The 24,905-nt window shown below is 49.1% G+C and overlaps 6 protein-coding genes across 11 annotated transcripts in view; all 6 read right to left on the bottom strand.

The window, feature by feature from the left end:
- LOC4814259 (filaggrin) overlaps positions 1 to 12,715 on the bottom strand; it is a 31,069-nt gene extending 18,354 nt beyond the window's left edge. Inside the window, exons 1-2 of one of the 2 annotated variants that reach the window (XM_001354322.4) lie at positions 12,287 to 12,715; positions 12,080 to 12,168 (exon numbers count right to left, since the gene is read on the bottom strand). The gene's annotated coding sequence lies outside the window, so the exon portion shown is untranslated. Of the gene's footprint in view, positions 1 to 12,079 lie in introns of both variants that reach the window. The other variant, XM_033383803.1, reaches the window with a different exon arrangement.
- A 131-nt stretch (positions 12,716 to 12,846) lies between these two features.
- Positions 12,847 to 16,472, bottom strand: psh (persephone). 3 transcript variants are annotated; one of them, XM_001354325.4, is made up of 7 exons: positions 16,130 to 16,472; positions 15,171 to 15,284; positions 14,923 to 15,106; positions 14,100 to 14,759; positions 13,584 to 13,974; positions 13,324 to 13,516; positions 12,847 to 13,234 (listed from the first exon to the last, which is right to left on the bottom strand). In XM_001354325.4, exons 2-7 carry the CDS (start codon positions 15,247 to 15,249, stop codon positions 12,873 to 12,875), a joined length of 1,869 nt encoding a protein of 622 aa, XP_001354361.3. In that variant the 5' UTR covers positions 15,250 to 15,284; positions 16,130 to 16,472; the 3' UTR covers positions 12,847 to 12,872. The 3 variants fall into 3 exon arrangements, with proteins under 3 accessions (XP_001354361.3, XP_033239695.1, XP_015042202.2); XM_033383804.1 differs by lacking the exon at positions 16,130 to 16,472 and adding an exon at positions 15,700 to 16,007; XM_015186716.2 differs by lacking the exon at positions 14,100 to 14,759 and having other exon boundaries at positions 16,130 to 16,465.
- A 633-nt stretch (positions 16,473 to 17,105) lies between these two features.
- LOC4814281 (uncharacterized) lies at positions 17,106 to 19,219 on the bottom strand. 2 transcript variants are annotated; one of them, XM_001354326.4, is made up of 3 exons: positions 18,963 to 19,219; positions 17,943 to 18,826; positions 17,106 to 17,869 (listed from the first exon to the last, which is right to left on the bottom strand). In XM_001354326.4, the coding sequence occupies exons 1-3, from the start codon at positions 19,054 to 19,056 to the stop codon at positions 17,348 to 17,350; spliced, it is 1,500 nt and encodes a 499-aa protein (XP_001354362.4). In that variant the 5' UTR covers positions 19,057 to 19,219; the 3' UTR covers positions 17,106 to 17,347. The 2 variants fall into 2 exon arrangements, with proteins under 2 accessions (XP_001354362.4, XP_015042203.2); XM_015186717.2 differs by having other exon boundaries at positions 18,896 to 19,219.
- Positions 19,220 to 19,488: 269 nt separating this feature from the next.
- Positions 19,489 to 20,964, bottom strand: LOC6901024 (uncharacterized). Of its 2 annotated transcripts, none has more exons than XM_033383808.1 (5): positions 20,822 to 20,964; positions 20,542 to 20,746; positions 20,216 to 20,480; positions 19,963 to 20,104; positions 19,489 to 19,892 (listed from the first exon to the last, which is right to left on the bottom strand). In XM_033383808.1, the coding sequence occupies exons 1-5, from the start codon at positions 20,907 to 20,909 to the stop codon at positions 19,537 to 19,539; spliced, it is 1,056 nt and encodes a 351-aa protein (XP_033239699.1). In that variant the 5' UTR covers positions 20,910 to 20,964; the 3' UTR covers positions 19,489 to 19,536. The 2 variants fall into 2 exon arrangements, with proteins under 2 accessions (XP_033239699.1, XP_033239698.1); XM_033383807.1 differs by having other exon boundaries at positions 20,542 to 20,749; positions 20,822 to 20,960.
- A 965-nt stretch (positions 20,965 to 21,929) lies between these two features.
- Positions 21,930 to 22,773, bottom strand: LOC4814310 (uncharacterized). Its single transcript, XM_001354327.3, has 2 exons — positions 22,434 to 22,773; positions 21,930 to 22,359 (listed from the first exon to the last, which is right to left on the bottom strand). The coding sequence occupies exons 1-2, from the start codon at positions 22,648 to 22,650 to the stop codon at positions 22,103 to 22,105; spliced, it is 474 nt and encodes a 157-aa protein (XP_001354363.2). The 5' UTR covers positions 22,651 to 22,773; the 3' UTR covers positions 21,930 to 22,102.
- A 1,038-nt stretch (positions 22,774 to 23,811) lies between these two features.
- LOC4814282 (uncharacterized) lies at positions 23,812 to 24,591 on the bottom strand. The gene is made up of 2 exons (XM_001354328.4): positions 24,244 to 24,591; positions 23,812 to 24,173 (listed from the first exon to the last, which is right to left on the bottom strand). The coding sequence occupies exons 1-2, from the start codon at positions 24,485 to 24,487 to the stop codon at positions 23,917 to 23,919; spliced, it is 501 nt and encodes a 166-aa protein (XP_001354364.2). The 5' UTR covers positions 24,488 to 24,591; the 3' UTR covers positions 23,812 to 23,916.
- Between the last annotated feature and the right edge of the window lie 314 nt (positions 24,592 to 24,905).

The raw sequence follows: 24,905 nt of genomic DNA on the forward strand, positions 1-24,905 counted from the left end.
GACCTTATCCAGCTTTAGGAACGACTTTTGGACTCATCAACTGGATACAATTTAGGGCCACGCACACCCATCATCTAACCCATCAGCCACGCCACAGAATCAAGAGACAGCAAACGGGGGGAGGGCTTTATGGCTACACTGCATCAATCAACAGCCAACTTAGAGTTCTCTAAAGTTCTGTTATTTTCTGTTCAGCAGAGCGATTTACTTGGTCATTAGGCGACCCAGCGGGAAAAGTTCCCAATGAGAGAGGATGGGGGACGGGACTGTACTTGATACTCGTACCTATTGACTAGAAGTGGAACTGGAACTGGAACTGGAAGTGATTCATGTTTGAAACGACTTTGTTCAAGCAAGTTTGCTGTTTGCTGTTTTCTTTCGCTTTTGAATTTCGTTCAGAGGAGTTCTATCCATGGAAGAGATACCATGAAAAATTCTGAATCGCTGAGGTACTGATTCACTCATTACTCAAATGGTTCATGATCTGCGAGAGTCCAAAGCATTACTTCATTACTTCATTATTTCATTATTTCGATGGCTTTCTACCTCAACCTCTACGTGTGTATAAATCACTTTCCATTTGAACTGGTTTGCTCATTACTTGGTTGGGGGTTGGTGGTTGGGAAAGAGGGCCAGACAGAGATACAGGACACAAAACACAGACCTACAGACACCTCCTCCATGTGTTCGCCTGTCCGCCTGACGTGTAACCCGTGTAACCAACAAGGAGTCAAGTAATTAATACTGATTTCCCTTACGCCCATCGAGGCGGAACAGCGCACAGAGTACGAGCACGAGGTACAGCAAGGAGAAAAACAACAAGAGAGACAGAACCAACAAGGTTTAGCAAGTGACAACAAGAAGCGGCAGGCAGCAACTTTACTTTGTGTCTCAAGGTCTGCATGATTGCACCACCCGTGCACCCCCATCCCGGCTGGCACCCTTGCCCTCCCTGCCCGCGTGGCAGCCTCCTAAAAGCCCCCTTCTTCTGCGATGCCGATTCGGTGTCGCTTTTCGGAAACTTTCCTAATTAGGCAAACGGCAAATTGAACGCCTCTTCTGTGTCTGTATGGATATGTATCCTTTGTGAATGCCAACATTCCCCTGATCTTGACCACCGAATGGAACACGAAATGTGGCCTTTGGGCCAGATTCCTGAGTGGCATTCAAATGGGATGCAAATGCCGAAGCCTGCGGAACCAACCAGAATGACAAACAGACAGAACTATGCGCATCGACTATTTCGTATTCGATTTAATTAAACTGCAATCCATTCAAAGCCCAGAGTGTCTGCTATTATTTACATATGAAATATATTCGTATTTTGTATGTATGCACTCCTTCTCGCACTGGCCTTGGACTGTCAACGTGCAACGTATGCAACTGCAACATCCAATTATTGCAGTGCAGAGTAGATGCGAAATTAAGCATTTGCCATCGCTCAATTGAAGGTCGAGGGCTGATCGAAGAATAGCACTGCGACGACACTTTAATGTATGACAAAAATGGGCTGGAGATTGAGCCACATTGAGCATCATTAATCAACTTTATATGTAGCCCTAAAGAACTCAATTCGAAGAAAGTTCAAAGATATAGGATTCTAGCATACATATGTAAGTACATATGTAAAGATTTAAGTATGTATGTATGTACATATGTATGTATGTACATGTTCAATGCAGAAATGGGATTACTAAAAATTAGTCTGTCTGTCCGTCCGTCCGTCTGTCCGCCTAGTACTCAAAGAATATAAGAGCTAGAGCAACGACATTTTGTATCCGGACTTCTGTGATATGTCACTGTTACAAGTATATTTCAAAATCTCGCCGGATATTTTTTATGGGTCTCCAGCCTCCTCCTCCTCCTCTTCCTACAAGCATCTGTAGTAAATGGGTTTTCGATTGGACTTAATTCGATGTTTGTTCTGTCCATCCATGAGCCAACTTTTCGCTCCACTCTCGCATATCCTCTTTCAGGAGTTGCGAAAGCTGTGATGCAGTTTGAGACAGAGCCGGAGATTGAGTAAAAGCATTGAAAAAATGTTTCATGTTGTTCTAGTGATGGGAAACCATCGTTTTTTCCAATACAAGACAATACATCCCGATACCAGCACAGCCAAACAAGCGCAGCCACTGCTGCTGCTGTTTAGTCTCCTGTAAATTATGCATTTCCAATCATGCGAGGGCGGGGCTAGATACAAAATTTGCAATTGTCGCTCCGCTGATATTTGAAACTCAGTAAATGGTTTATTGCACAGAATGGTTTACTGTTCCACCTGACTGTAGGCCTGTATTCTGCCACATGCCGCTTGCGACCTGTCCCACGCTGAAAAGTATGCTGCATAAAAGCTGTTCCAGAGCGGAGAATGAGGCAGCCGCAGCAGCAGTGGCCTGAATGAGTGAGCGAGTTAATTGTTCAGCAACACGCAACGCGGAGCAACGGCGGCGGCAAATGTATTTAATTAGCAAACAAATGATTTTGATAGCTGAACCACGCCCCCAAAACGCCCCAACGCACCCGTACCGCCTCTCCCTTGGTATACGGATCCTAGAGACAGAGCCCCAAAGCCGAAGCGGCCATAAAATCAACGAAAGAGAAAGCAAAATTATTTGCCCATAAAAATTTGTCATGTATAACGAGTCGCGCGACTGCTGGGGAGCGAATTGAATTGTAGGGATATAGTACATTGTATGTACAGATATGTACAGATATATACAGATATATACAGATATATTTGGTATATATGTACATATACATATGTACGTATATGGCATTGAAGACATCCTTCCCATTCCTTGCTTGGGGGTTGTAATGCGTCTTTTAGGCTGGTGCGTCCATAAATTAGCAGGCACTGCAAAAAGACGACATCGAGCTCGCTCAAAAACTTTTATCAGGCTTTTTACAGAGACCCATTCCCTCACTCCCGTTACCCTACTGTCACACGCCTGCCTATGTCTGTCTGTGACTCTGCCTCTGTTTGAGCCTCTTTATTTTGGGAGGGCCAAGACGAGCCTGTTCTGGCCAACTGGTGCGATGCGGCGGCATTGACTGATTATGGCTGCCAGCAGGCAAATAAACATACGGAAAAAGGTAGTGCACAAGGCCAGGCAGAACGGGAGTGAGAATGGTTTAAGGGAATACATGGAAATTGATAAGCCAGTTGCTGCTACTTTGTAAACACACAGATATACACCCCGACACCACACACACCACGCGCACACACACAGATACACAATCTAATTTGAGTGGCAGTGAGTGGGTGGGGTGGTTGGGCGACAGTGGTGTGTGTATATGTATGTGTGTGTGTGTGTGTGTGTTTGTGCACTTTATGTTTATTGTTTTCGCCCACTTTAACCCAAAACCAAACAATCGCACTCGAAAACCGAATACTCGAATACCCTTTGCCCGAAGTTACGCTACACTCGATACAGACCGCGGGCTGGAAAGAGTGTCCACATGCAGTGCAGGGACATCTACATTTGCCTTTTGTCTTTCGAAGTCTCGCTGTCGAAGGATCCCCAACCCCAATCACACCCCCCATAAAAAATATATACAAATTTTTCCATGAATACCATAGACGTATGATTACTCGTACTGGTATCAATGTCTATTCCTTAACCCTAGAACCAGACTGGCTTCAGTTCTCACTAGATTTTGGGAATTTGCTGGTACCACATGGAATACGAACATATGTAAATAGTTTTGACTGTTCCAAGGGACTCCCTCTGGGGTGGCAGGATTGATTGAGCTCTCTGATTGAGCAATCAGGGCGAAAAAGACGATCGATTACCTCCATCTCATCAGTCGGAATGCCTGACTGCTGGCTTTATCCGAGTAGTCGATCGAAAGTAGTTTTTGATTCCATATTTATGGCATTTTTAATGTTCAGCCTGTTGGATAATTGAGAGCAGGGGGCAGGAGCAGTTGCATTTGGTCGGTGTCTAGATACGATTTCCTTCAATAATTGCGCATTATTTTATTTTGCGCACTGCGCCTAGAATTGCTGAAGGAATAGCTCTTCAGGATGTGGAGTTGGTTATGTGGCAATGTCAGTAGGGGATTGCGGGGGTTTGTCTGCCCCACCGAGTGGCAATTGGCAAGTGGCAAGGGAGTTGCGCACTGCGAAAGCATTATCGAGGAGCCGAGGCTAATTATTTTAATAGCGCCAATCAAGCCAATTTACACAGTCGAAATGGGAAATGGGGAAATGGGAAATACCAGGAGGATGGTCATCAGTGCAACAGTTAGTCCTCCCCATCATCATCCCCATCCACATACCCATCCCCACTCCTATCCCTCTCCATCACTCTTCATCAATGGAGGAGCGTGCAGATAATTGCATACTCCTCTTTCTTGGAAGGACACGATACAGGCGGACAAACGGACAAGAGCTATGATGATTCAATGATTCGGTCATGGCATATCCCGCAGTTATGGCACTCAAAGTAATTGCTTCACTCCACTCCTCCACTCATTCCCCCCCCCCCAACCATTCGAGTGCCACCCCCACCATTTCCAGCTCCAGGCTAGACGTCCACTCCCGCCCCCTTCAGGGAAAAACTCTAAACGGAAATTGATTTCGCAAGCCGTTGGCTAATCAGCTTCGGAGGGACTTGATTCCAGGAGTCCTGGGCCCCGGAATCCGCAACTTCTTAAGCGATTCAAGCATCAAGTTTTTGCTACTTTGCTAACCTTTTTTTTATTTAATTTTAAGATACTGTATACGGCTCATTCTCAACAGAATTTGGGATTGACGAGTGGAAACAAAAGGTAAAGTAGCACAAGAAATATAAGCTAATTGCGATCATACAAACAGTGTTGACAAGGAGGAGGGACTAATCGTAAACTAGAAATGGGATTACAAACGAATGAAATGAGACTGCTGCGGATTTGATGGGTTTTTTCCTGTCCAGAGGATTCGAAGTTCGGCGCTATTTAGAAAAATTTCTTCTCCTCCTTGTTTTCTTTTCTTTTATTCGATGTTGCTACGTTGCCTTCTGCTTCTCTGTTGCCTTGATTCCTCGAATCCATGATTCCATAGTGAGAGGAACAAGACAGCTATAAAAACGCAAGGCGGGAATGGAATCAGAGACGGGGCATGCGGATAGATGGCTCCTTCCATGGATAAATGGGCGGATGGGCGGATGGGCGAATGGGCGAATGGGCGTTGCGAGCGGGGTCGGGTCGGTAGATATTGACAAGTTTCTACTTGAGTGTGCAGTCAAAGAGCATTGGCTGAGCTCTGCCACTGCCTCGGCACCGGGCTCTGCCTACCTCGGGCCACATCCTACTCCTGGTGTGGTCTGGCTTGCTCTGACTTGTATGTGGGTGTGTCGACAACACCAACAGCAAGACGAGGACGGCTTCTCCTTCCTTCCGTGGGGCATGGGGTGCACTTGGCCAATGTCGGTCATTGACTCACTGCTGTTCGCTGCTGCAATTTGCTGCAACGTTCCCTACTGCCGCCAGCAATTGTCAATAGCAACAACAATTTCAAAGCGACTTCCAATGTTGTACGTACACGAGCCATACAGGCAATAGGCAGGGCATTGATTTTGGTCAATGGCCTGTGGCGGCTGTCTGCCCCCACCTCTAAAACCCTCCTCCCGAAAATAATAGACAGATACATTGAAATATGATGGATATAGGGATATACATATATATGCATGTATATAATGTATACATACATCTATATATGTACACATGAACCGTAATCAAATCGAGCGGCCGCCTTTTTACAAGTTGCTACTTTTGTTGTCTGTCAAAATGTTTAACGGTGCGTATGATTAATCTTGATGGGACTTCGGGGCAACTTTTTATTCGTTTTTCGTTATTCCGTTTTTTTAATGAAATTCAATAACAGGAACAGGCAACAGCAAGAACAGGGCGCATGCTGTGTGGCAGAGAAGAGAGAAAACTTCACTAATTGCAAATTAGTGCAAACATTTTAAATTGAAATTGTCCCAGTCCCACGGGCGGACGAAGCGGAGTAGGAGGAGAAGGAGGAGATTCCGTCAGTGTGTCCTAATTGTTCCCTCCAGATCTCTGGCATATTGATTTTGACGGTGGCAACTCCTCCGATGAAGCGCCAGCAGTGACCACAGCAATGTGGCGGCCCCTCGAAAAGGGGCTTGTGGTCCGCAGCGTCTCCTCCGAGAGGATTTCGCGCCACCAAAAGATCCCACTGTGGATCTGAGGCGCACTGTTGACCTCGTAGGCGATTGTGCGGGTGGTGGGCGCTACCTTGACTCAGATTCGGATTCGCAGTACTCTCAATCCTTGAATCCTTCAAAGCAGGGGGGGGAAGGTCCATCTTATTCATTGTTTACGCGTCCTGGGGCAAATACTTTCTGCATAAACTGTATGTGCGAATGTTGGCTTACAAAAGATTTGCAGCTGAGGCTGAGAACTTTCTGACTTTTCATTTCGGGCCATACAACAGGTGATGCTGTGGGAGTGGAAGAGGGGTAGAGCGCACGCTTTGTGGCTGCTGCAATTCCATTTCATCCATGCCCCCAACCCCCTCGGCTCTTCCAAAACACTGTGGTGCGAACAATTCCCGAGATTAAAAAGTCGCTTCTTGATAATAAATCCCCTTCAAATGAATAAATGGGCCCCTCCCCCACCCTCTTTCTGGGCGAGGGTAGCAAATGTCGAGCCTCAACCAACATCAAACTTGGCCAACACTTTCCAAATAGCTGACGGCACACTCTGCATAATTGAACAACCCTTTTGGCCCTCCCGTAGTCGTAGCGCCGTATCGCCGTATTTCCGTAGCCCTGCTACTAGGGCGTGCCCCGACTATTGATGAACTTCAGGCCGCTGCCATTGAAAGCAGACGGCGCGTGGGTTGAACTTTTCCGGCTTCCTTAACCTCTGCCGCAATGATGCCTTCCTTCAGCCTGTGGTCGAATCTTACACCTGCTAGCACCTGGGATGGCGGCGGGGAATAGGAAAACCTCTTCTAAACGGTTGTCAAATGCTTCGTTCGTTTCGCTTCGTCCCGATAACGGCAACAGAGTCTGATTTTCCGGGCGGGCGCATTCCCTGGGCGCAGCAGGCCGGCCGCAGTTTGGTTATATTTGAGCCGAAAGTCATAGGCAAGTCAGGCGGCCTCTCCTCTAAGCCCATCAAATGCCACCCTGCCATGTGCCGTCTCGTCTTTCCTCGTTATTCATTAACTTTAATGAGTTCATTTAAAGACTGTGGCAGGAGGAGGAAGAGAAGCAAGTAAAGAAAAGGGGCTAGCTTCTGCCGATTTGCGGGCGGGCAATTTTAAAAGGCTTGAAATCGAGGCAAGGTTCCTGGCTAATTGACAGCCAGATGACAGCAGCCACCAGATGAAAGGCAGCCGCGATGCGACACACACCCAAGGGATACCCTTCGAACACCACAGAGCTGGTAGTGAGAGTGGCAGCGGCAGTGGGTGGAGGAACCTTTTGAAACCCCCGATGCGACACACTCTGCCGGCAGCTAATTGAATTGCATCGCTAATTTCGGGGCTATTAGCTGAAGTTTTAAGTTCGCCAATGCCATCGCCGACATCGTCGCCTCCGTCGAAGATGGCCAGCACTCAACACTTGGCCAGAACGAAGGACAGAAGCTTTCTCCCAACAGATGGAAAGATGGAAACGATGAACATTTAAATGTGGGGCACATGCCCCACGAAAGTGCAAGCTTAAAATTTGAATTCAAAGTCCAAAGAGAAGCGAGAGAGTCATTAATGGTGGAAAAGAGAGAAGGAGAAATCCCTTTAAAGAAACGGGACACTCGCATCTCTTCAAACGTCCTATTTTTGTAAAAAAACAGGTGAGAATAAAGCAATTCAAAGCAGCCAGATGATTAAGGGGCAAGTTATTATGCAACATTAGGGCCATCAACTGCAATTTTGTGTGCCCACGTGCCCCATTTCCACTAAAGCACGTTGCTTCTTTCATAACAAATTTTATAATTTCAGACATTATATGGGACTCGTTTAATGTGAGATTTTCACGAGCTTCCACGGCATTTCAATGGCATAAAGTATCGCCAGCAGTCAGCTTTCGGAAGGGATACGTATACAAGCATCTGTTTCCTGCCATCGATATTCCGGATGATTCCGGATTCCGATAAGCACCAATCAGCTTTCGCCTGGCGTAGGCTTTGTCCACTCCTATGGGCAATCAGCATCCCGTGTGGAATGGTGGATTTCCCTACCGACAGTGTCTGCTAATGAATTTAATTCGAGTATTTCGAGAGGAAAGCGTCTTGCAACATACATTCAAGGAGATTCCTCCCCAGCTCAAAGGAAACGTTAAGTGCCCCCGTTTCTGCCATTGCCATTGCCATTGGCATTGCCCCTGCGTGTGCCACAGTGTGCCTCTGCTGGTGGCAGCGGAGCGTGACAACATTTTTAATTACATGCCGCACTGGTGGAATGGCCATGGCAGCAACAGCAACAGGCGGCCTGGAAGCAGACATTCAAATATCAAGTACGACAACAAAGCTTGAATATAATTTACGCATTTTACACGCACTCCACACATTGCCTCGGAGTGTGCCTCCCTCCGCCCCCTTTGCACCCTTGTTTGTCATTACGGAAGACCATACGGAAGCGGCAAAGGCAGCGGCAGGATATGGGTGCGTGCGACAGAGGAGCAAAGGGAGGGTTTATTTTTTACGATGCGTGTGATTCGGCGGGAGCCCTTGCCGAATGCAGCCCAAGGCACGCGCCGCTGTCGACCCCATCCCGAAGCCCGAGAAATGGAATTGGTAACAACAGGAACAACAGGCAGACAACAACATGATTGTCGTCCATGGGACGTGGAGTGGTAACGAGGAATAGGTACGAGTAGCAAGAGGTAGGAGGCAGGAGTCAGGAGCCAGGAGCCATATGGAAATTGGGTGAACGGCAAATGGCATCACATACGTGCTAAGACAGGGGGAAATCGATTAAATTTCCTTTAAGGCCAAACCATAAATTTCCAACTCCCCAGCTCCTTTGTCAGCGACCTTTCAACCCGAAACAGAAACAGAAACCGAAACAGCGACAGAAGCAGAAAGAGCAACACGAACGGCGCAACACAAACACAGAACAAGAGGACCGAAAAAAGACTAAGAAAAACTGAAAATAAGGCAAAAATTATGTCTAACGTCACATTGCCGAGTTCAGCTGATTCTTTATCAGAGTTAAGTGGTGCCCCTCCACCTCCACCTCTAGCTCGACCTCCACATCCGCATCCACACCCCGTGCCCTAACACACACACAGCACATACACACATTCCCCTCGTATTATGTATGCCATTTGTTGTGCCTCGTGCCTGGTTCTTGTCTCATTGTGTGTGTGTGTCCTATATGCAGCATATACCCTTATGTACCCTTAGAATAACAGAGTCAATTCAGATCCCATAGAGGATATGCATGGCATGCGTATAGCTCTGAGATCCTTTTCTAATTGAGTCAGTCTAGTATTTGAAACCAGAGATCGTAAAAATTCTAGTTTATATAAAGCAAATTATGAAATACAAATTTATTTCTGATTTTTATTATTAAAATAGATCATCTTCAGCTTCAATAAAAATAACAGTTACATTTACCACAATTTATTTGACACAAAATATAAATAAGAATAAATCCTGTTTCAGGATACCATTTGCAAAATTATTATTATTTAAACTCATACAAAACTCTTGCAACATTTTCGTTGTACTTGTGATCTCTGTTTGAAGGACTTTGATATTTCCATCTCCGTTCTTGAGATCGGAAGCACTCCAGAGCCGTGAATGACAAAAATCTTAGATGGTATAATTTTGGCTCTAGCTTTTGCTCCCTTTTACAGGATATTCAAGACTTCGACTTTCCATTCCGTACTTCCCCCACACTTGCTGGCCAATCAGAGCGAAATGAGAGATTTGTGAGGAGATTTACGCTCAACACAAAAATGAACTTTTGTGTGTAAATTTATGTGCATTGCCAGGGTTCAAGAAAGCAAGAAGAATGAGAAGAAGGGGGAGGGAGCCTCCGTATCAGCTGGCTAAGTAACTAACGCCATTAGCTGCTTAGTTTTTCTTCTTTTTTTGGTCCTCCTGCCCTTGGAAGAGCTATAGCTATTCCGGCATTTTTATTGCTGCATTCCTTGGAACAACATCAAACATCAACTCCAACGAGCAGCCAGAAATCAGAGGAGAGGACCAGAGGGTAGCCATATTCCGCTGGTCTTTAGTTTGTTTCCTAGCATTGATTTCCGCGCTTGAAAGGAGGAAATGTTCAGGTGGAATCAAGGAATAAGGAAACAGGTTATCTTGGGGATGAGGCTATAAAGGAAAATAAAACTGGGCAGGCTACTAGGAATGCGATAGGCTGGGATGGGATGGAAAATTGTGAAAATAAAAGTGGAAATTGTTGTGCCATCGTCGCGTCCTCGTGGCATGCTCCCAGGCCTCTCTTAACGCTTTTGATGAGCCTTAGTCTCAGTCGTAAAGGCAGTCACAGACTTCGGCCACAAGCAGCAAATGCAGGAGCTGATGCTGGCTCGACATCTCTGCGTTATATCCCCTGCTTGATCCAATACGGATATGGGATATGGGTTCCATTCCTTTTTTCTTTTGGCGATCCTCCTGCCCTCTCCTCCTCTCATTTTTATTAATTAACGCGAATCCAAACCACACAGCGGATCCCTAGTCACATTTTGAAGGTACATACATATATAAGAGCCAGACCCCAAAAGGCAAATAAGCGGCCAATAAAAATATTATTAATACTCGTGCCACAGCTCCCATTCCCATTCCTCCAATTCTCCTCTCCTTATCGCTGGTGTCCGTTCCGAAAGTCGCGCCATCATTCAGGCTGATGGAAATGGAAATGGAAACGGCATGGGAAATGGGGCCATGGGACGAGGGAGATGGGTCACAGAGCAGCCAAGGGGAAATTAGCAACACCGCACAACAGCCAACAAGCTTCAGCAGTTGGGTGTGTTTTAGCCATAAATTTATTAACTTAGTGTCACATTTATAGCCACTCTGCTAAACGCCAACACAACAGCCACACCACACACCACCGCTGAACGCTCGCGGAATGTAGGTGGATGACGGATGGAGAATAAGGGGAGACCATCGTGGGAATGGGCACTGGACACTGGACAAGGAGCTCCTTTAAAATTCAATGTTTAATTAATGACAAAACGATGGACTGAAACGTATTCGTCACCGAAAGTGGGTGTAATCTAGGGAGTAATTGCCATTAAATGAAAGCTACAATCACACTCGTATTAAATTCCTCAGGAATCCAACTTCCGCTCCTGCAAACATTTCTGTTTTCCGCCCAAAAAGATAAATCAGAAATATGCCAATAACACAAATATCCAGCCAAGGGTGCTTGCAGTCTGCCAAAGAGATTAAAATGACTAAATTTGATCTATAGTCCTGGGTTTGAACTGAATTCCCAGCTATGGCCACTGATAGACCGGATAGCAGACAGAACGATCTCGTCTTCTCAGACGTCTCCCCTGGCTGCATGACTGCTTGACTGTCAGACTGTCTGCAAAGTTATCAATTTAAATGGCTGGCTTTTGGGGGCTGAGGTGTAGGCCAGGGATTAAGGGAGCGATTGACGCCTAAGTCCAGGCGGGCGTAATTCAGCTCATTCTGGGGGGAGACTAAGGGCTAAGGCAACTACGTTGTCTGTCGCATTTATCAGGCTTTCGCGCCCGCTAATTCCTTGGCCGGGATGGCTGGAGCTGTGGAACTGTGAGACACCTCCTTGGAATACCCTGCCCCTGGCACATTTATTATTACAAGACTGTACACGTAGTACACCTGTTGTGTGCCTACCACCGAACGGTGCTTATCGCCCCCGCGAGTGCTTAGGTCTGCTCAATTAGATAGGATCGGATCGGACATAGACCAGGATTCTCTGGAGCTGCTTATCAGCAACGGGGTGGGGGGAGGCCTTAGCAGATGTGCCGCCGGAATCAATTTCCCACAATTGAAATAATAACTGCGGCGGGAAAGCGATAAGCAAATGTTTAATCATCGAACAACATATTGGGGGTACACACAGGGGTACACAGGGGGTCAAAGGGAGACACACAGATCGACTTACATTTACCAACTGGTTGGAAGGGAAACACACTTTCTTGCCGTTGCCGTTGAGGGGTTTTTGGGAGTTCAGGATATCGATGGCATTGGACACTTTAAAAAAACAAAATAAACAAAAACATATAACGCACGCACTCAAGGAAATGAAATGTCCGGAATCAGCTCAATCGAATCGAATCGAATCGAAAACTACTACTACTCGTAAACGAACCGTAACCGATCCGGTGTGAACCGGGAGTAAATCGGGTGAAGACTGAAATTGAAATTGAAGTGAGCGCTCAACAGCCAACTGGAGGGTCGGTCTGACTACTCCACTGGAGAATGATGATGGCTGGCAGGCTGCGAACCAACCGACGCAACGCAGGTCTCGCGACCAACTGAGGCGCCCAGCGCCCAACCAGCGGCATTTAAGGTCCCGCTGCTCGTTTCTTGTGAGTAGGGCGGAGCAGTGTGGTCCGGGGGCATCGACAATAATTCCGGCAGAATTTTTGTAACGGTTCACAACCAAATGAAAAGCCCAAAGCTCAGTATGCAGACAAAGCTTTCGACTGCCACCTGGCAATGCCAGCAGCAGCTGTGGGAGCAAATGCTTCCGAATGACAGGCCTGTCAGTCACGCTCTCTGACTTTTTCTCTCTCTCTCTCGCTCTCTCGCTCTGACTCTGTCTCTGTCTTTGTTTACGAATGAGTGGAAAGGGCAGAGACGGCGAGAGTTTGACACTTGGTGTCCAGGGATGGAGCCCGCGATAAGAACATATAAAATAATCGAACATCTTCCGTGGTCTTCAATTTATTGGTTCATATCCCCGCTCCCAGAACCTTGTCCGGCCAGACAATGCCCTCGATGAAGTCCAAGTAGGAGGCCACTCGAGTGTACAGGCCCGGCGTCTTGGTGGCGCACCCAAACCCAGCCGAAATTATGCCCACTATGGAGTACAGGCCGTCCTCCACATTGATGTCCAAGATGAGCGGGCCACCGGAGTCGCCAGCGCAGGCATCCGCCTTCAGCTCCTTGAGGTCAGCCGCGCACATCATCGAGTCGATCACACCCTGCTTCAGGGCACGGATGGTGCTTGGCTGTTCGGAAAACAACTGATTGCACTTGTCCAGCGGCACCAGGTCAAGTGGGGCGCGCAGGAGGACCTTGGACCTGGAGCGATCTGTGTTGAGGAGGCGAGTGAGTATTGAACACCACAATTGGTGGATAATTGGTTCATTCTCTCCCATTCATTGTCGGGGCACTACTTACTGGTCAAGTTCATGGTTCCCCAGCCGGCCACAAAGAGCTTGGAGCTGAGTGGCGGATCCTTGGTATCAGTGTGCAGGCACGCCGGATATATGTTGCTGTTGTTGGCGAAGTTAACCTCCTCCGCCAGCTCCATGAGGGCGATGTCGTTGTACTTGCTGCTGCTAACGTAGTTTGGATGGATGATAATATTTTTCTGCGAAAAAAACATCGATATGAGGATGTGAGTTAGCGGGAGGATGCCCGATGGCAGGGGTCCTTACCAAGCCTATGTCCTTATATTGCGGTGGAGGACTCTCGATGTTCACAGTGCCAAGGCGCACAAATATGGGCGTGTTTTCCATGCTGTTGACGCAGTGGGCAGCGGTGAGGACGAACCGACTCGAGATCAAGGAGCCGCCACAACGGTACTCCGGAGATCCACCGAAGGTGCTGTACGCGATAGCCACCATATGAGGATAGACGCCGGGATTAACGGGAATCCCCTCCAGGATGTGCACCGTCAGCCTGTTCTCCCCGTATCGGCTCTGAATCCTCCTGCAAGCCACCACCGATGGCCGTTCCTGCCCCTCGTTGCTCTCAGTGGGCACATCCACACGCGATATAGGGGTGGCCGAGACGGGTGGTCGGGCCGTGGACGTTGTCTCCGGAATTCTACAAACACAAAATGGAAATTGGAAATGGATGATTGAAATGGCTGAGAAGAGATATGCCAGGACTGCATGCTCCCAGGCTGAGGCCAACTGATCTCCATGCCATTTACTCAAACTCAGACAAACCGGAACGGGAACATCGAGGCATCCGATGGAACGACGTATCCCTTTTGTTCTTTCGCCTGGAACCGAAACGGAGCAAAGGGGTCTACCAGCACCTTCTTCGTCGGCGTCACTGGGGTCACCAGGTGCACCGGAGTCACCGGCGTCAGGAGCGACAGCGACCCCACCTCCCTGGCGGGCTCTATCGTCATTCCCTGCTGACGGAGCCTTTCGTTGACCACGTGTATCAAATTATTGCCGGGTCGCCGGTTACCCTGCTGCATGTGCTGCTGTGCTCTTGGGTTTGGATCGCGGATCGTCAGGGGCTTGTTTACTATTCTGGGTGTTCCATCAGTCCACCCCCAAGGGGGCACAGATCTTGGCGTAGTCGTCGTAGAGGGAGGAGCAACGCCCCACTGACCGATGCTCTGGAATGGCTCTGGCTGCATTCGAATAGCATCGTGGGTCCTGCCGCCCTTTCCTGTGGGCTGTGGCACGCTCCGCGGCGTGCTTAGGATCTGATTGAAGTCGAAGAAGCTGTCGCCCTGATCCAGTCTACTTTCCCGGCTCAGTTCTGGTATCGTGACAGGTGGGGGTGCAGGTGACGGTGCAGGAGCAGGAGCAGGAGCAGGTGATGGTGCAGGAGGAGTTGCAGGAGCTGTTGCTGTTCCTTTCGAGCTTGGGCTGGGGATGGGGTTAGTGGAGTTAGTCGAAGATGTTGGTGGTCTATCGATGGAAGCAGAGTTTGAAGCGAGGCATGCAACATCACTTGGCACAGAACTCAGACGGGGCACAAAACAGGACGACACCAGGAAACACGAAACACTCAGGAGGCAACTTGGCTTACTCATTGGGGCAGCAGGGCTTCGTGGGGCAGCATATAATCTCCTCGCGCGGCCCGAGGCCGCAGCTGGGGACATCGTTGATGGAGAGGATTCCCGACTTGATGTACCCGTCGACGAAGGGCTCGCAAGCGGACGAGGGGCGGCAGATGCCCGGCAAGTTCTCCTTCACCATGCATTCTTCGCCTTCTGCAACGAGGAGGAGCATCAGTAGAGTGTGTGCCACAAAATAAGGAATGTGGCAGGCACATACCCTCGCTTGCTGTGTTTAGACCACAGCTATTGAGGAGGAAAAGGACCGCTAACAGCAGGCCGACCTGACGTCTAGACATCTGGATGACACCGTAATCTTATATCTCTGTAGTTTCTGAAAACATTTAAAAATATATAGAAAATGGGAATGCAAATCTGCTGTGGGAAAAGTGGAGAGGTGGGGGGAGTCCACCCCAGATAAATGTGTGCTTTTGTTTAGGGCACAGCATTGAGAGATCGTCTTACAGCTGATTACGAGTATAATGAACCTGGCTTTGACCCACATGGGAATTACACTACAACAGAAGTGGGGGAAAACAGGTGAAAAACCATTTCAGAGATAGTTTCGGGAATTTCACAACGGTAGACGACTTCCTGATTCACTGATTCACTCCGGGCATTCCGTTTGCGGCGCTGTTAATCTGACATTTCACCACCGACAAAGACACGGCATGTTTTCGGTGTTTTTTCGTATATCTGATATCAAGCACTAAATTCATTTTGACGCACCCCCAAAGGGGGCAACCAACCTGCCACTGATAACGGAGCACCTATGTCAGAAGTAACCAACCGGGCAGGTCGAGATACTTAAAGAGTAACCGATCTGTCTCTCCAGCAGATGAAATATTGCTGGAATTTTGTCAGACTCTGGCCAGATGTTTTTAATCTTTTGTATAATTCGAAGCATCGAAAGCCTAGTTGAGATTCATAATGATATTGATATTGACAGTATCCCTTTCCTTGCTCTCTTTTGGTCTATAGACTGGTGATGCGATCGCTCCGAAACACAACAACTTTCTATGGAAAAGGGTTTCACAGTTTTCGGTTTCCGGCTTCCCTTTGTTAACATCACTCACGAACATCATGGTAAATGTTTTAGAACATGCAATTGGCTCTCTCCCCTCTCTCTCTCCGGTGCATCCCCTTGATTCGAGTCCACTTGAGCCTTATCAGACGCACCTTTGACACGACCTTTTTCGGTATTTGATAACGAAATAAGTGCTAGCACACACAGCTTGCTGTTTGTGAGTGCGGCGGCGGGACGACCGGGGGTACTTTGAATAAAGCAATCGGGCACAAAACTCAATTGAAGAGAAAAACACAAACAAAGCGCAGCACAGCAAAAAAAATAATATACAAAATAATACGAAATAAAAATAAAATAAGAGACGATCAACAAAGTTGAAAACCGGTGGCTATCGCAAAACGGAACGGAACGAAACGAGGCTCTCGTTGGGGACGGAGCGAAACGTATGGAAGTCTACCGATCGGTAACGCATCGCCTGAGCAACTAAAGCTGAACCCCAGACCAGACCAGACCTGACCAAGAACCGAAGCCGGGCCGGGGGCTGGACTGGACTGACCGGACGGGCAGCTGATATCAGTACCAGCGGCAAAGCCGCATCGCCGCAGAGCCCCAAAGCAAGCTCGTGCTTCTGGACCTCCTCTCCCACTGCTCGGCGGACCGGACCGGTTTTAGGTGCCAGCTCTTCGCAGAATCGAGCTTAACCCAACAGCACCAAAGCACTAGAGCGAGAACCAGAGCCAGAGCGAGAGATGTAATTAAAGAGTAAACGAAACCCAACTGTGACTCAGATCCAGCGATGGCCATGGGCATGGGTTTTGGTCTGGGGAAATGCACAGCCTGGAGGAGATTCGATTCGATTAGATTCTAGGGGATTTCATTAAGCGGAATCTTGACTGTACATACATATACTTAATTTATGCATGAATCACGGCACACAACATGTGCCAAAGATTACAGAGAGGAGGAAGGCACTATAGTAAGGCAGTATAGTACGCGGTATTTCCACTGCGCTGAAACAGCCGATGAGCTCAGATTTGTATGGTGTGTGCACACTGAGGTGAATGAAAGGTGTGTGTGCACATTTGCGCACTGTAGAACGATGTTTGCATAATCTTAAAAACACTTCAATGAAATTGGAGAACATAGACCTATATTTCCGTATTTCCTTACATCCGAGTATGTGTATATTGATCTCTGATGCTTTAAATTCTTTTTGTCGTCTTATTTTGATGCTGCCTTAATTAGGGGGGGGTCACTGGACCCGCTCTCTTTCTCTACATATCGCTAAAACACTGGAATAAACAAATTAAACAGCTTATACTAACTAAACTGAAGTAACTACGAGTTGGATTGTGGGACTACGATTTCGACTACTGCTGCTGCCGCTGCTGCTGCTCCACGAAGAGCGTGAATTGGGGGCTGAGGAGGTTCGTGTAGTACATGACGTGGGCCTCGCAATCGACGCCCGTGGGCGTGGCGATGCCCAGTACACAGCGGCTGGCGTTGGGCCGCACAAGGTGTAGCACGCTGCCCACGGTGCCCGGGCATGGTGCGCAGGAACTGGCGTTGGAAAAGGGTTGCAGGTCCGTCTCCGGCTGCAGGGGCTCCACGCACAGGTGCGAGCTGGGCAGCTCCTGAACGCTGCCGTAGTTGGGAAGGTCGGCGCATGCCCAGGTGGGACGCAGCCGCATGGTAATCTCGTACATAGGGCAATCGGCGTCTTCCGCCTTGCCCCAGCCGACGGCCACCAGGCGACCACTAACCTGGAGACGCGTCAGCTCGAACTGGCTGCAGATGGGTGCCACACGGACGTTCGCAGACGCCTCGCTCCCCAGACGCAGTGGCTCCTGCAGCCGCATCAGCGCCAGATCCCTCCGGTACTGTGCCAAACGCTTCACAGCGGAAGAGACAAAAAGAGGGTCAGAGAGAGAAAGAGAGAGGTGGCCTCAAGGGCAAGGGGCTCACCATAATGTCCACCAGGTAGTCCTCGTCGACGTCGACGTCCCGCATGTCTGCTACTCCGAAAACAACATGGCTGGGCCGCTTGCAGCCAGCGGCACTCAGGAGAAACTGCGGTGTCAGGACAATGGCGGAGCAGTGATGCAGATGTCCGTCGAAAGCGGCATTAGGATGGGCTAGGGCCCCCAGGTGGCGGTAGTGGGGCAGCAGGTCGTCGGCCGTGGCAATGGCGGCCGCCTCCTGAGGATCCACCTCTTGGGGGACCGGGGCTCGCGTGGGCAAGGGGACACCCAGGCGGGGAGCGGTCTTGACCTGGCCTCGTGGCTGCAGGGGAAGATTGAGGGGGCAGCAGATAATCTCCTCCCGTGTCCCGTCACGACACGTCATGAAGTCCTCGTCGCGCAGTCGGCCTTGCGACAGGAGCGGCTCCACGCTGGGGCAGGCGGAGACGACCCGGCACTCGCCCTCATACAGTGGGGCCCTGCATTCTGCCCCCTCCGTGGTGTCCGGATAAACAAAGCTGTTCCGCGTCGGACGGCGGGTGGGTTTTATCGACTGCAGGAGGTAGTCGCGATCCGTTTGGAAAATATTCAACCAGGGAATCGGTGTAGTTGTAGTGGTTGTTGTTGTGGTAGTCGTTGTTGTTGTTGTTGAGGTGGTGGTCGCTGTGGTTGTGGTTGTCGCTGGAGATTCATTTGGATCGATGCGCACCTCCATGCCTTGGGCATTCTCGAGTGGGCAGCATATCTTCTCGCCGTGACTCGTGAATCCACATCCCTCAATCGTTTGGGGCGTCAGGCGTCCGACCTGGATGTGCGATGCTATTGTACCGCACTCCTCTGCCGCCTGGCAACGGCTGCGGTAGCCCACGGTGGGACAGGGATCGCCAGCTGCAAAATATCCATCGGTATTCAATAGAGAATATAAAACAGAACGTAATTGGTCGATGCCGCAAATACTTTAAGCAAGATAGTTATTTGAATGTGTATCGTTCGATTGATGATCGATAATCAAGAAGCTACGCACTCTCCAAGCTAAAGTAGGCTTCGCAGCGACCCAGGCAGAGGCTGGCCAAGATCAGCATAGCTACAATTACGCCAGATTTCCCTCGGCGTAACATTTCTCACTCGATTGTTGTTTACTCAAATGTTGGGGATTTTGTCCTATTGCTGTTGTTGTTCTTGGTGCTCTTATTATTCTTTTTGTTGCTGGCGCTGCTGTTGACGTTCGGCGATCTGATGGAGGCACTGACCGAACGACTGCACGGCTGGCGATCAACTGACAGTTGGCGCTGCTCTCCCCCAACTGGTCCGGCGAACGGCGAGCTCCGAGCACCCAGAGAGAGAGATGCGAGGTGCGGAGATGGCGATTCAGATGGAGAGGAAGCTGCTAGAGCATGATTGATTCTGCCCATCGGAAGCTGGCTGAGATTTTCGGGGAATGGGAAACCACTGAATTCAGAGACCATATGTCGTATTTGTCCTAGAAAGCCCAACACTGATCGCAGAGGGATCTGTATTACGTTGGGAGTGAAAACGCAAACACACAAAGATTGAGTCTTAAAACATAGTGTATTCCACCAATCTCAAGTTGATTCTGTCTAGGTCCTGCTGCCGCTGCCGGACAGCTCGTCGTTAAGGAATCTGCTGTTGATCGGACTGAAAAGGCTGGTGTAGTAGAGCGGATGCGTGGTGATAATGCAGGACTTGCTGGTGGGTGTGGCAATGCCGGCCACGCAATCGCTGCCGTCGGGGCGGATCACGTATAGGATGCTGGCACTACCGCGCAAGCATTCCACGCAGGATCCAGGCGGAGATCGAGGGCTGGCCGTTTTGGGGCTCACGCAGATGTGGTTGATATTGTCGATGCCTCTGACCGGACGGTTGATGCTCACACGATCGCAGGAGTCGAACGTGACGTTAGTCACCTCCCTCTCGAACCACGAGCAGTTCTCTTCTGTTCAATCGACAGGGAAAGCGTGTTGCATTAGGCCCCAAGCGGGAAGGACTGCAATGAAGTCACTCACCGTTCTTCTGGGAGAAACCCACGGCGATTAATTTGAGTCGGTTTTCCACGTCCACCTGCTTGCAGACCTCGGCAATGAACTCCCTGCTATAGCCATGGCTCATGTGGAGCAGCACGAGGTCGTTGTTATGGTACGTTATGTTCTGCGAATGTCAAGGGAAATAGTTTTATGTGAAGAAGCTCAGACTGTCCCTTCCGATTTAATTCATTAAAAACTAAATGCTGTTCCCATAAGGAATCTATTTGGAGCTCACATCGATCTCCAGAAGGTCCTTGAAGGGCTCTGATAAGCCCAGTCGTACATGGTTCGGGTCAGCTATAAAGGAGCCAGCGCATGCGGCTGAGGTGAGAGCAAAGTTCTCCTTGAGAAGAACGCCCGTACAGCGCATGACGTACGAGTCAAAAGTCAATGCGTTCAAGTACTGTAGGGAGACCACATGTCGATAGGGCTCGCGTTCCGGCTTCCGTTTCTGCTTTGGCTCTGACTCTGGGACCATTGGACCAACACCAGCGGGGCTTCTGTAGATGGAAGAAACTGTAGTTGGGCATGAACTAGGTGTATCTGGAAGCGGTCACCCACGAATCTGTAGTCGAGGACACTGTCTGAAGGTTGGGTGGTTTGTTGGGGCAGCAGACGAGCTCCATATAAACACCAATTCCACACCCCACCACATCGTACAGCGTCATGTTGCCGGATTTAATATACAGCTCCACATTGGAACAGTTCTTGATGCCCAGGCAGCGGCTCTCGGGGTATCCGGGACGACTAGGGCACGGCTCCCCCTCTACTTAAGTGGAAGTCAGTGGCGGGATGAGTCCGGTGACACAAGGGAGGGGATATAGCAAAGGGTTTGATGTACCTGAAAGCGATATCTCTAGCTTGGGATAGGCTCCAGCGGAGAGCGTCATGAGAGCCGTCAGTAGAAGTCCAAGCTGCTTCCGTATCATGTTGCGTTGGAAGTCGTAGCCGGCACAGAACTGAGAGCTTTGTTTCAATAATCAAAACCTGAAAATATATTATATTATTCTTTGTCTCAAGTCATGGCTTATCACCAGCCTCCGATTCAGCGAATATGCGAGTAAACAAAGTGATGTGCATGGTAATAAGAACTAATTCTCAAAGTGGACACATATGAAAATAGAAAGATATTATTCGTTTGAAACTCAAGAATTGAATGATAAGATTGTGAGAAATATTAGCTGGCATGGAGATTGTGTGAGTCTTTTTTCACGTATATTATTCATCATTATACCCGGTGCTCATGGAGTTCAGATGTATATCCAATTCTTGATCAGAAGGATGCGTTTCCGAATCCACAAAGTATACATAGGAGTATATCAGGAACCAGTATCCAAGAAAGAGCAAGTTTTGCTCGTATTTATGTTTATTTTATTTAATATATTCTTTGCTCATTGATTTTTTCGGCTACAAGAACAAAGTATAATCATTATTTATTGTCCCTGGTATTCCTCTCAATCCTGACATTACACAGACAAAAAGTTCGAAGAGTTCATAGAGATCACAGGTATCTTTCTGTCGAGTCATGTGTCCCTCTACAGAAGAGATCTGCAGTCTAGATATGTGCACATAATTTTGCTAGCGCACAGATCTCTTTAGTGTGTGGTGCAACAATGACGCCTGGTCAATTTTTCTGGAGAAAGCGAATTCTGGATCATTTCAATCAAAATTCGGATTTCCGACTCCGATCCCGGATCCCGACTCATCGTTGCATGTGAAATGTGAGAGTCTGTTTGGGGCGGCGCCGACTCTTATCTATTAGATCACATGGGGTGCGGCGTTAAGGCCTTTCAATTAGCTTGAACGAAGATGACGCAGTTGGTCGGCGACAGGGAGAAACCCGGACTGTAAAAATAAATCTTTCTGTTTGATAAGCTACCCCTTACCCCTGTCCTGGCTGGGTTGTATTTCGGTTTTGGCACAAGGTTTGATTAGCGAAACAGGTTTGATAGGTTTCCAAAATGTTGAGTTCGACTTTCTTCTTTAATTTCAGGATCTAAGGCTAATAATACTACTGCAAATTGGGCTGCAGCAGGACGATCACAGTTGGGTTCCAAGCGAAACTTTTATTGTTGCTTTGTATACTGATCTGAAGGGAGTTCTGCTCCTCGGACCCCGCGCTCTAGTATCCATAAATGAACGTTTCGTAGACGAAGCTGCGCGTCCCGTTGGAGGTGAGGAGTATCTCAGCAATGGTCTCGCCAATGCCACCTCTGGTCAGATAGCCGCCGGCATCGCTGGCCGTCGTGTCTACGTAGATCTCGATGCAGGTGAGGGTCACGCCCGTGCTCGACTCTGCGGGATAGCGCATCAGTACCTCGATGTCAACGGCGGTGGCGAAGCTCTCGTCGTCGTAGTGGTTCACCACCAGGCGATCGCCTACGGGAATTTAGTTGAGTATTTAGTTCGATCCAAATCGATCATGAATCGACTCCAATTCGTTCGAAACTCACCTGAGATGCGTTCCCCGCTGGTGAAGACTATATTACCCTTGGAGTGCTTCACCTTGTTCATCTCTGATAGCTCCACCTCCGGATAGAGGTTGGTGAAGCGCTTGTCGTCTGTGACCGGAGAGATGTCCGAATAGTAGAAGTCACTGGCGCGGGCATGCGGCTGTCCCAGCACCGTCGCAGTCACCACGCACAGCATCAGGATAACAGGCAGCGACATCACAGGCCAAAAATTTCACAGAATAAAGTTTGAAGAACAACAAAAATGGGAATCTGGGGGAGGTTCCAGTAGTGGCGGTGCTCTAATGCCTTCTGTTTCTTTTTGGGGTTTGGGTGTGCCTTAGCTGCGGGCCGCTTGTTTTATACGCCCGTCCTTATCGGCGGTCAGCCACGCAGATAAGGTTCGACAATTCGAACGATAAGCCCTAGAATTGGCTACGGCTCCTCGGCTTCTCTGCTCCCAGCCCATAATTGGCCATAATTGTTCGTATTGCTCCTTGCACAATTTCTATAAATAGGGCATCCAGCTTTCGAGGGCCTAATCGGCATATCGCATCGCAACGGATCGTAACGCCTCCAATCGGATTCGATCGGAACATGCTGCCGTCAAATTACCGATTGCTTGAAGCGTGAGGCGAGTGTGACAATTTTAGGCAAGTGATTCACTCCCCTTTGGATTTGGATGCTCTCCAACCACGAGTTACAGGGATCAACAGAGGATACTCTCGACAGCTAGTACTCCGAACGGAGAGTTCTGCATGAAAAAAAGATCACTCTCGGCAAGCGCTATCTCTCAACGTGCATAGTGCGATGATTAATTTTGTCTCCCCCATCGTGGAGGGGTGTTTGTTTGCTTATTCGCTGACTCGTGGCAATCTTAACCTTGATATGCATAATGACAAACAATCAAATGAACAAATAAACCAATATACAAAGTCAAGTTGTTCGTCTACGCAAAATGAGTCGAGCGCCGCGGCGTCCCCGTTCCCGGCCCTGGCCCTGTCCATAGCACTATCGACTCGATCGATTGGGAGAAGTGGATACTTTCTGTTCAAAGAAGAAAGAGCCGCAAGTCATTCACAACTCGTGACGCAACACGGAACTCCCATCGAAGCGGGGAGGCACATAAATGTAGATCCACCAAGATCTGCAGGAGTTCGGGGCGCTAATCAAATCGAAACGCCAAATCAGATCCAGATCCAGATTCAGGTGAGTGGCTGGCTCAGATTTACGGCTACGATGGCTGACATCTACTTCAAGTGGAAGGCGCGTGAGCAGCGACGAAAACAATTTCAAATTACTGAAGATTAGCGAATACCCCTCGATGGTGGATGGATGAAATATGATCCCGCCGCCTGGTATTCAATGACCGGTAACTCGCTTCACTTTCAACATTTATGGGTACGTATATTTATATTGGATCATGCGACATGGTCTGTGCGACACATCTGTACAAACAGCGGTAGGGCAGCAACAGCAGGGTATCCTACTTTTGACCATAGTACTGGGCCTGGTACGAGAAGTTGCGGGTCTGGCTGGCCTCGAGAATGATCGAGATGAACCGCTGTCCGATGCCTCCGGCCACCACGTAGGCGTTGCCCTCGCTGTTGTCCTGGGTGCAGATCAGCTCCACGTAAGTGACGATCGCTCCAGCGCCTTCCTCCGGGTACGTCAACTGCACGCTCACATCCTGGGAAGCCGGATAGCTGAACACATCGGCACCCTGGGCTACCAAGCTGTCGCCTGAAAGTATGCAATTGTTAGCCTCGATCGCAGCCTGCTTTTGGGGTGAGTGGAGGGAGAAGGTACTGACTGGTCACGCGGGCGCCGAGAGTGTAGCGCACGGACTCGACACCACCGCGGGCAGTGGCCGGCTGCTTTGCTAGACGCTGGATCTTCAGCCCCGGGTGCTGCGCGGCAAACAAGCGCACGTTCTTTACCACGGTGATCTCGCGCAGGGTGCTGCTGTCCAAAGGCAGCTGGCGGGCGGGACTGGCGGCCGCAAGGCAGCCGAAGAGGGCTATCAGCAAACACAGACTCAGACTCAGCTTGCACATTATGAGGGATTGGGAATCGAATCGAATCGGATTGCTCTTGAAGATAAAAAAAAACGTGGCTACTCCAGTGGTTTCGGCGAATGTAAGTCGCGGAATGATAGCCAAAGTCTGGCTGCGTTTACTATTTATACTAGGGCCCTCCGACTAAGTGGAGAGGTCTTTGATTTGATTCGCTTTGGCGTGACACACCCTGCCCCGCTTCCGGCTCCGGCTCCGGCTGTGGCGGCTGTGGCGGTGGCATCGCCAGCGTCAAAGTCTCCTTATCGCCCGTTTGCCAATTTCGAGTGGAGCAACTGACAACAATGTCTAATCCCAGCCACAGCGAAGCGGCTGCTCATCCGACGTGGGGATACCTTGCCAGCAGATCCGCAGAGTCAGAGAGTACCGCAGGTTCCCTCGTCGAAGACAGAATGGCGTT

The sequence above is a fragment of the Drosophila pseudoobscura genome, chromosome X (assembly GCF_009870125.1).
Source record: "Drosophila pseudoobscura strain MV-25-SWS-2005 chromosome X, UCI_Dpse_MV25, whole genome shotgun sequence".
Lineage (NCBI taxonomy): Eukaryota > Metazoa > Arthropoda > Insecta > Diptera > Drosophilidae > Drosophila > Drosophila pseudoobscura.

What these genes read in the sequence shown, in the direction of transcription:
- LOC4814282 (XM_001354328.4), bottom strand. Translation starts at nt 24,487, where the DNA reads ATGTGCAAGCTGAGTCTGAGTCTGTGTTTGCTGATAGCCCTCTTCGGC. An exon ending in TCTCGGCGCCCGCGTGACCA is followed by an intron (nt 24,174 to 24,243) that starts GTCAGTACCTTC and finishes GCATACTTTCAG; the next exon opens with GCGACAGCTTGGTAGCCCAG.
- psh (XM_001354325.4), bottom strand. Translation starts at nt 15,249, where the DNA reads ATGTCTAGACGTCAGGTCGGCCTGCTGTTAGCGGTCCTTTTCCTCCTC. An exon ending in TCTAAACACAGCAAGCGAGG is followed by an intron (nt 15,107 to 15,170) that starts GTATGTGCCTGC and finishes TCCTCGTTGCAG; the next exon opens with AAGGCGAAGAATGCATGGTG. An exon ending in GCCTCGATGTTCCCGTTCCG is followed by an intron (nt 13,975 to 14,099) that starts GTTTGTCTGAGT and finishes TTGTGTTTGTAG; the next exon opens with AATTCCGGAGACAACGTCCA.
- LOC4814281 (XM_001354326.4), bottom strand. Translation starts at nt 19,056, where the DNA reads ATGTTACGCCGAGGGAAATCTGGCGTAATTGTAGCTATGCTGATCTTG. An exon ending in AGCCTACTTTAGCTTGGAGA is followed by an intron (nt 18,827 to 18,962) that starts GTGCGTAGCTTC and finishes GATATTTTGCAG; the next exon opens with CTGGCGATCCCTGTCCCACC. An exon ending in ACTACCTGGTGGACATTATG is followed by an intron (nt 17,870 to 17,942) that starts GTGAGCCCCTTG and finishes TCCGCTGTGAAG; the next exon opens with CGTTTGGCACAGTACCGGAG.
- LOC4814310 (XM_001354327.3), bottom strand. Translation starts at nt 22,650, where the DNA reads ATGTCGCTGCCTGTTATCCTGATGCTGTGCGTGGTGACTGCGACGGTG. An exon ending in CAGCGGGGAACGCATCTCAG is followed by an intron (nt 22,360 to 22,433) that starts GTGAGTTTCGAA and finishes AAATTCCCGTAG; the next exon opens with GCGATCGCCTGGTGGTGAAC.
- LOC6901024 (XM_033383807.1), bottom strand. Translation starts at nt 20,909, where the DNA reads ATGATACGGAAGCAGCTTGGACTTCTACTGACGGCTCTCATGACGCTC. An exon ending in GTGTCCTCGACTACAGATTC is followed by an intron (nt 20,481 to 20,541) that starts GTGGGTGACCGC and finishes TTCCATCTACAG; the next exon opens with AAGCCCCGCTGGTGTTGGTC. An exon ending in AGGACCTTCTGGAGATCGAT is followed by an intron (nt 20,105 to 20,215) that starts GTGAGCTCCAAA and finishes TGACATTCGCAG; the next exon opens with AACATAACGTACCATAACAA.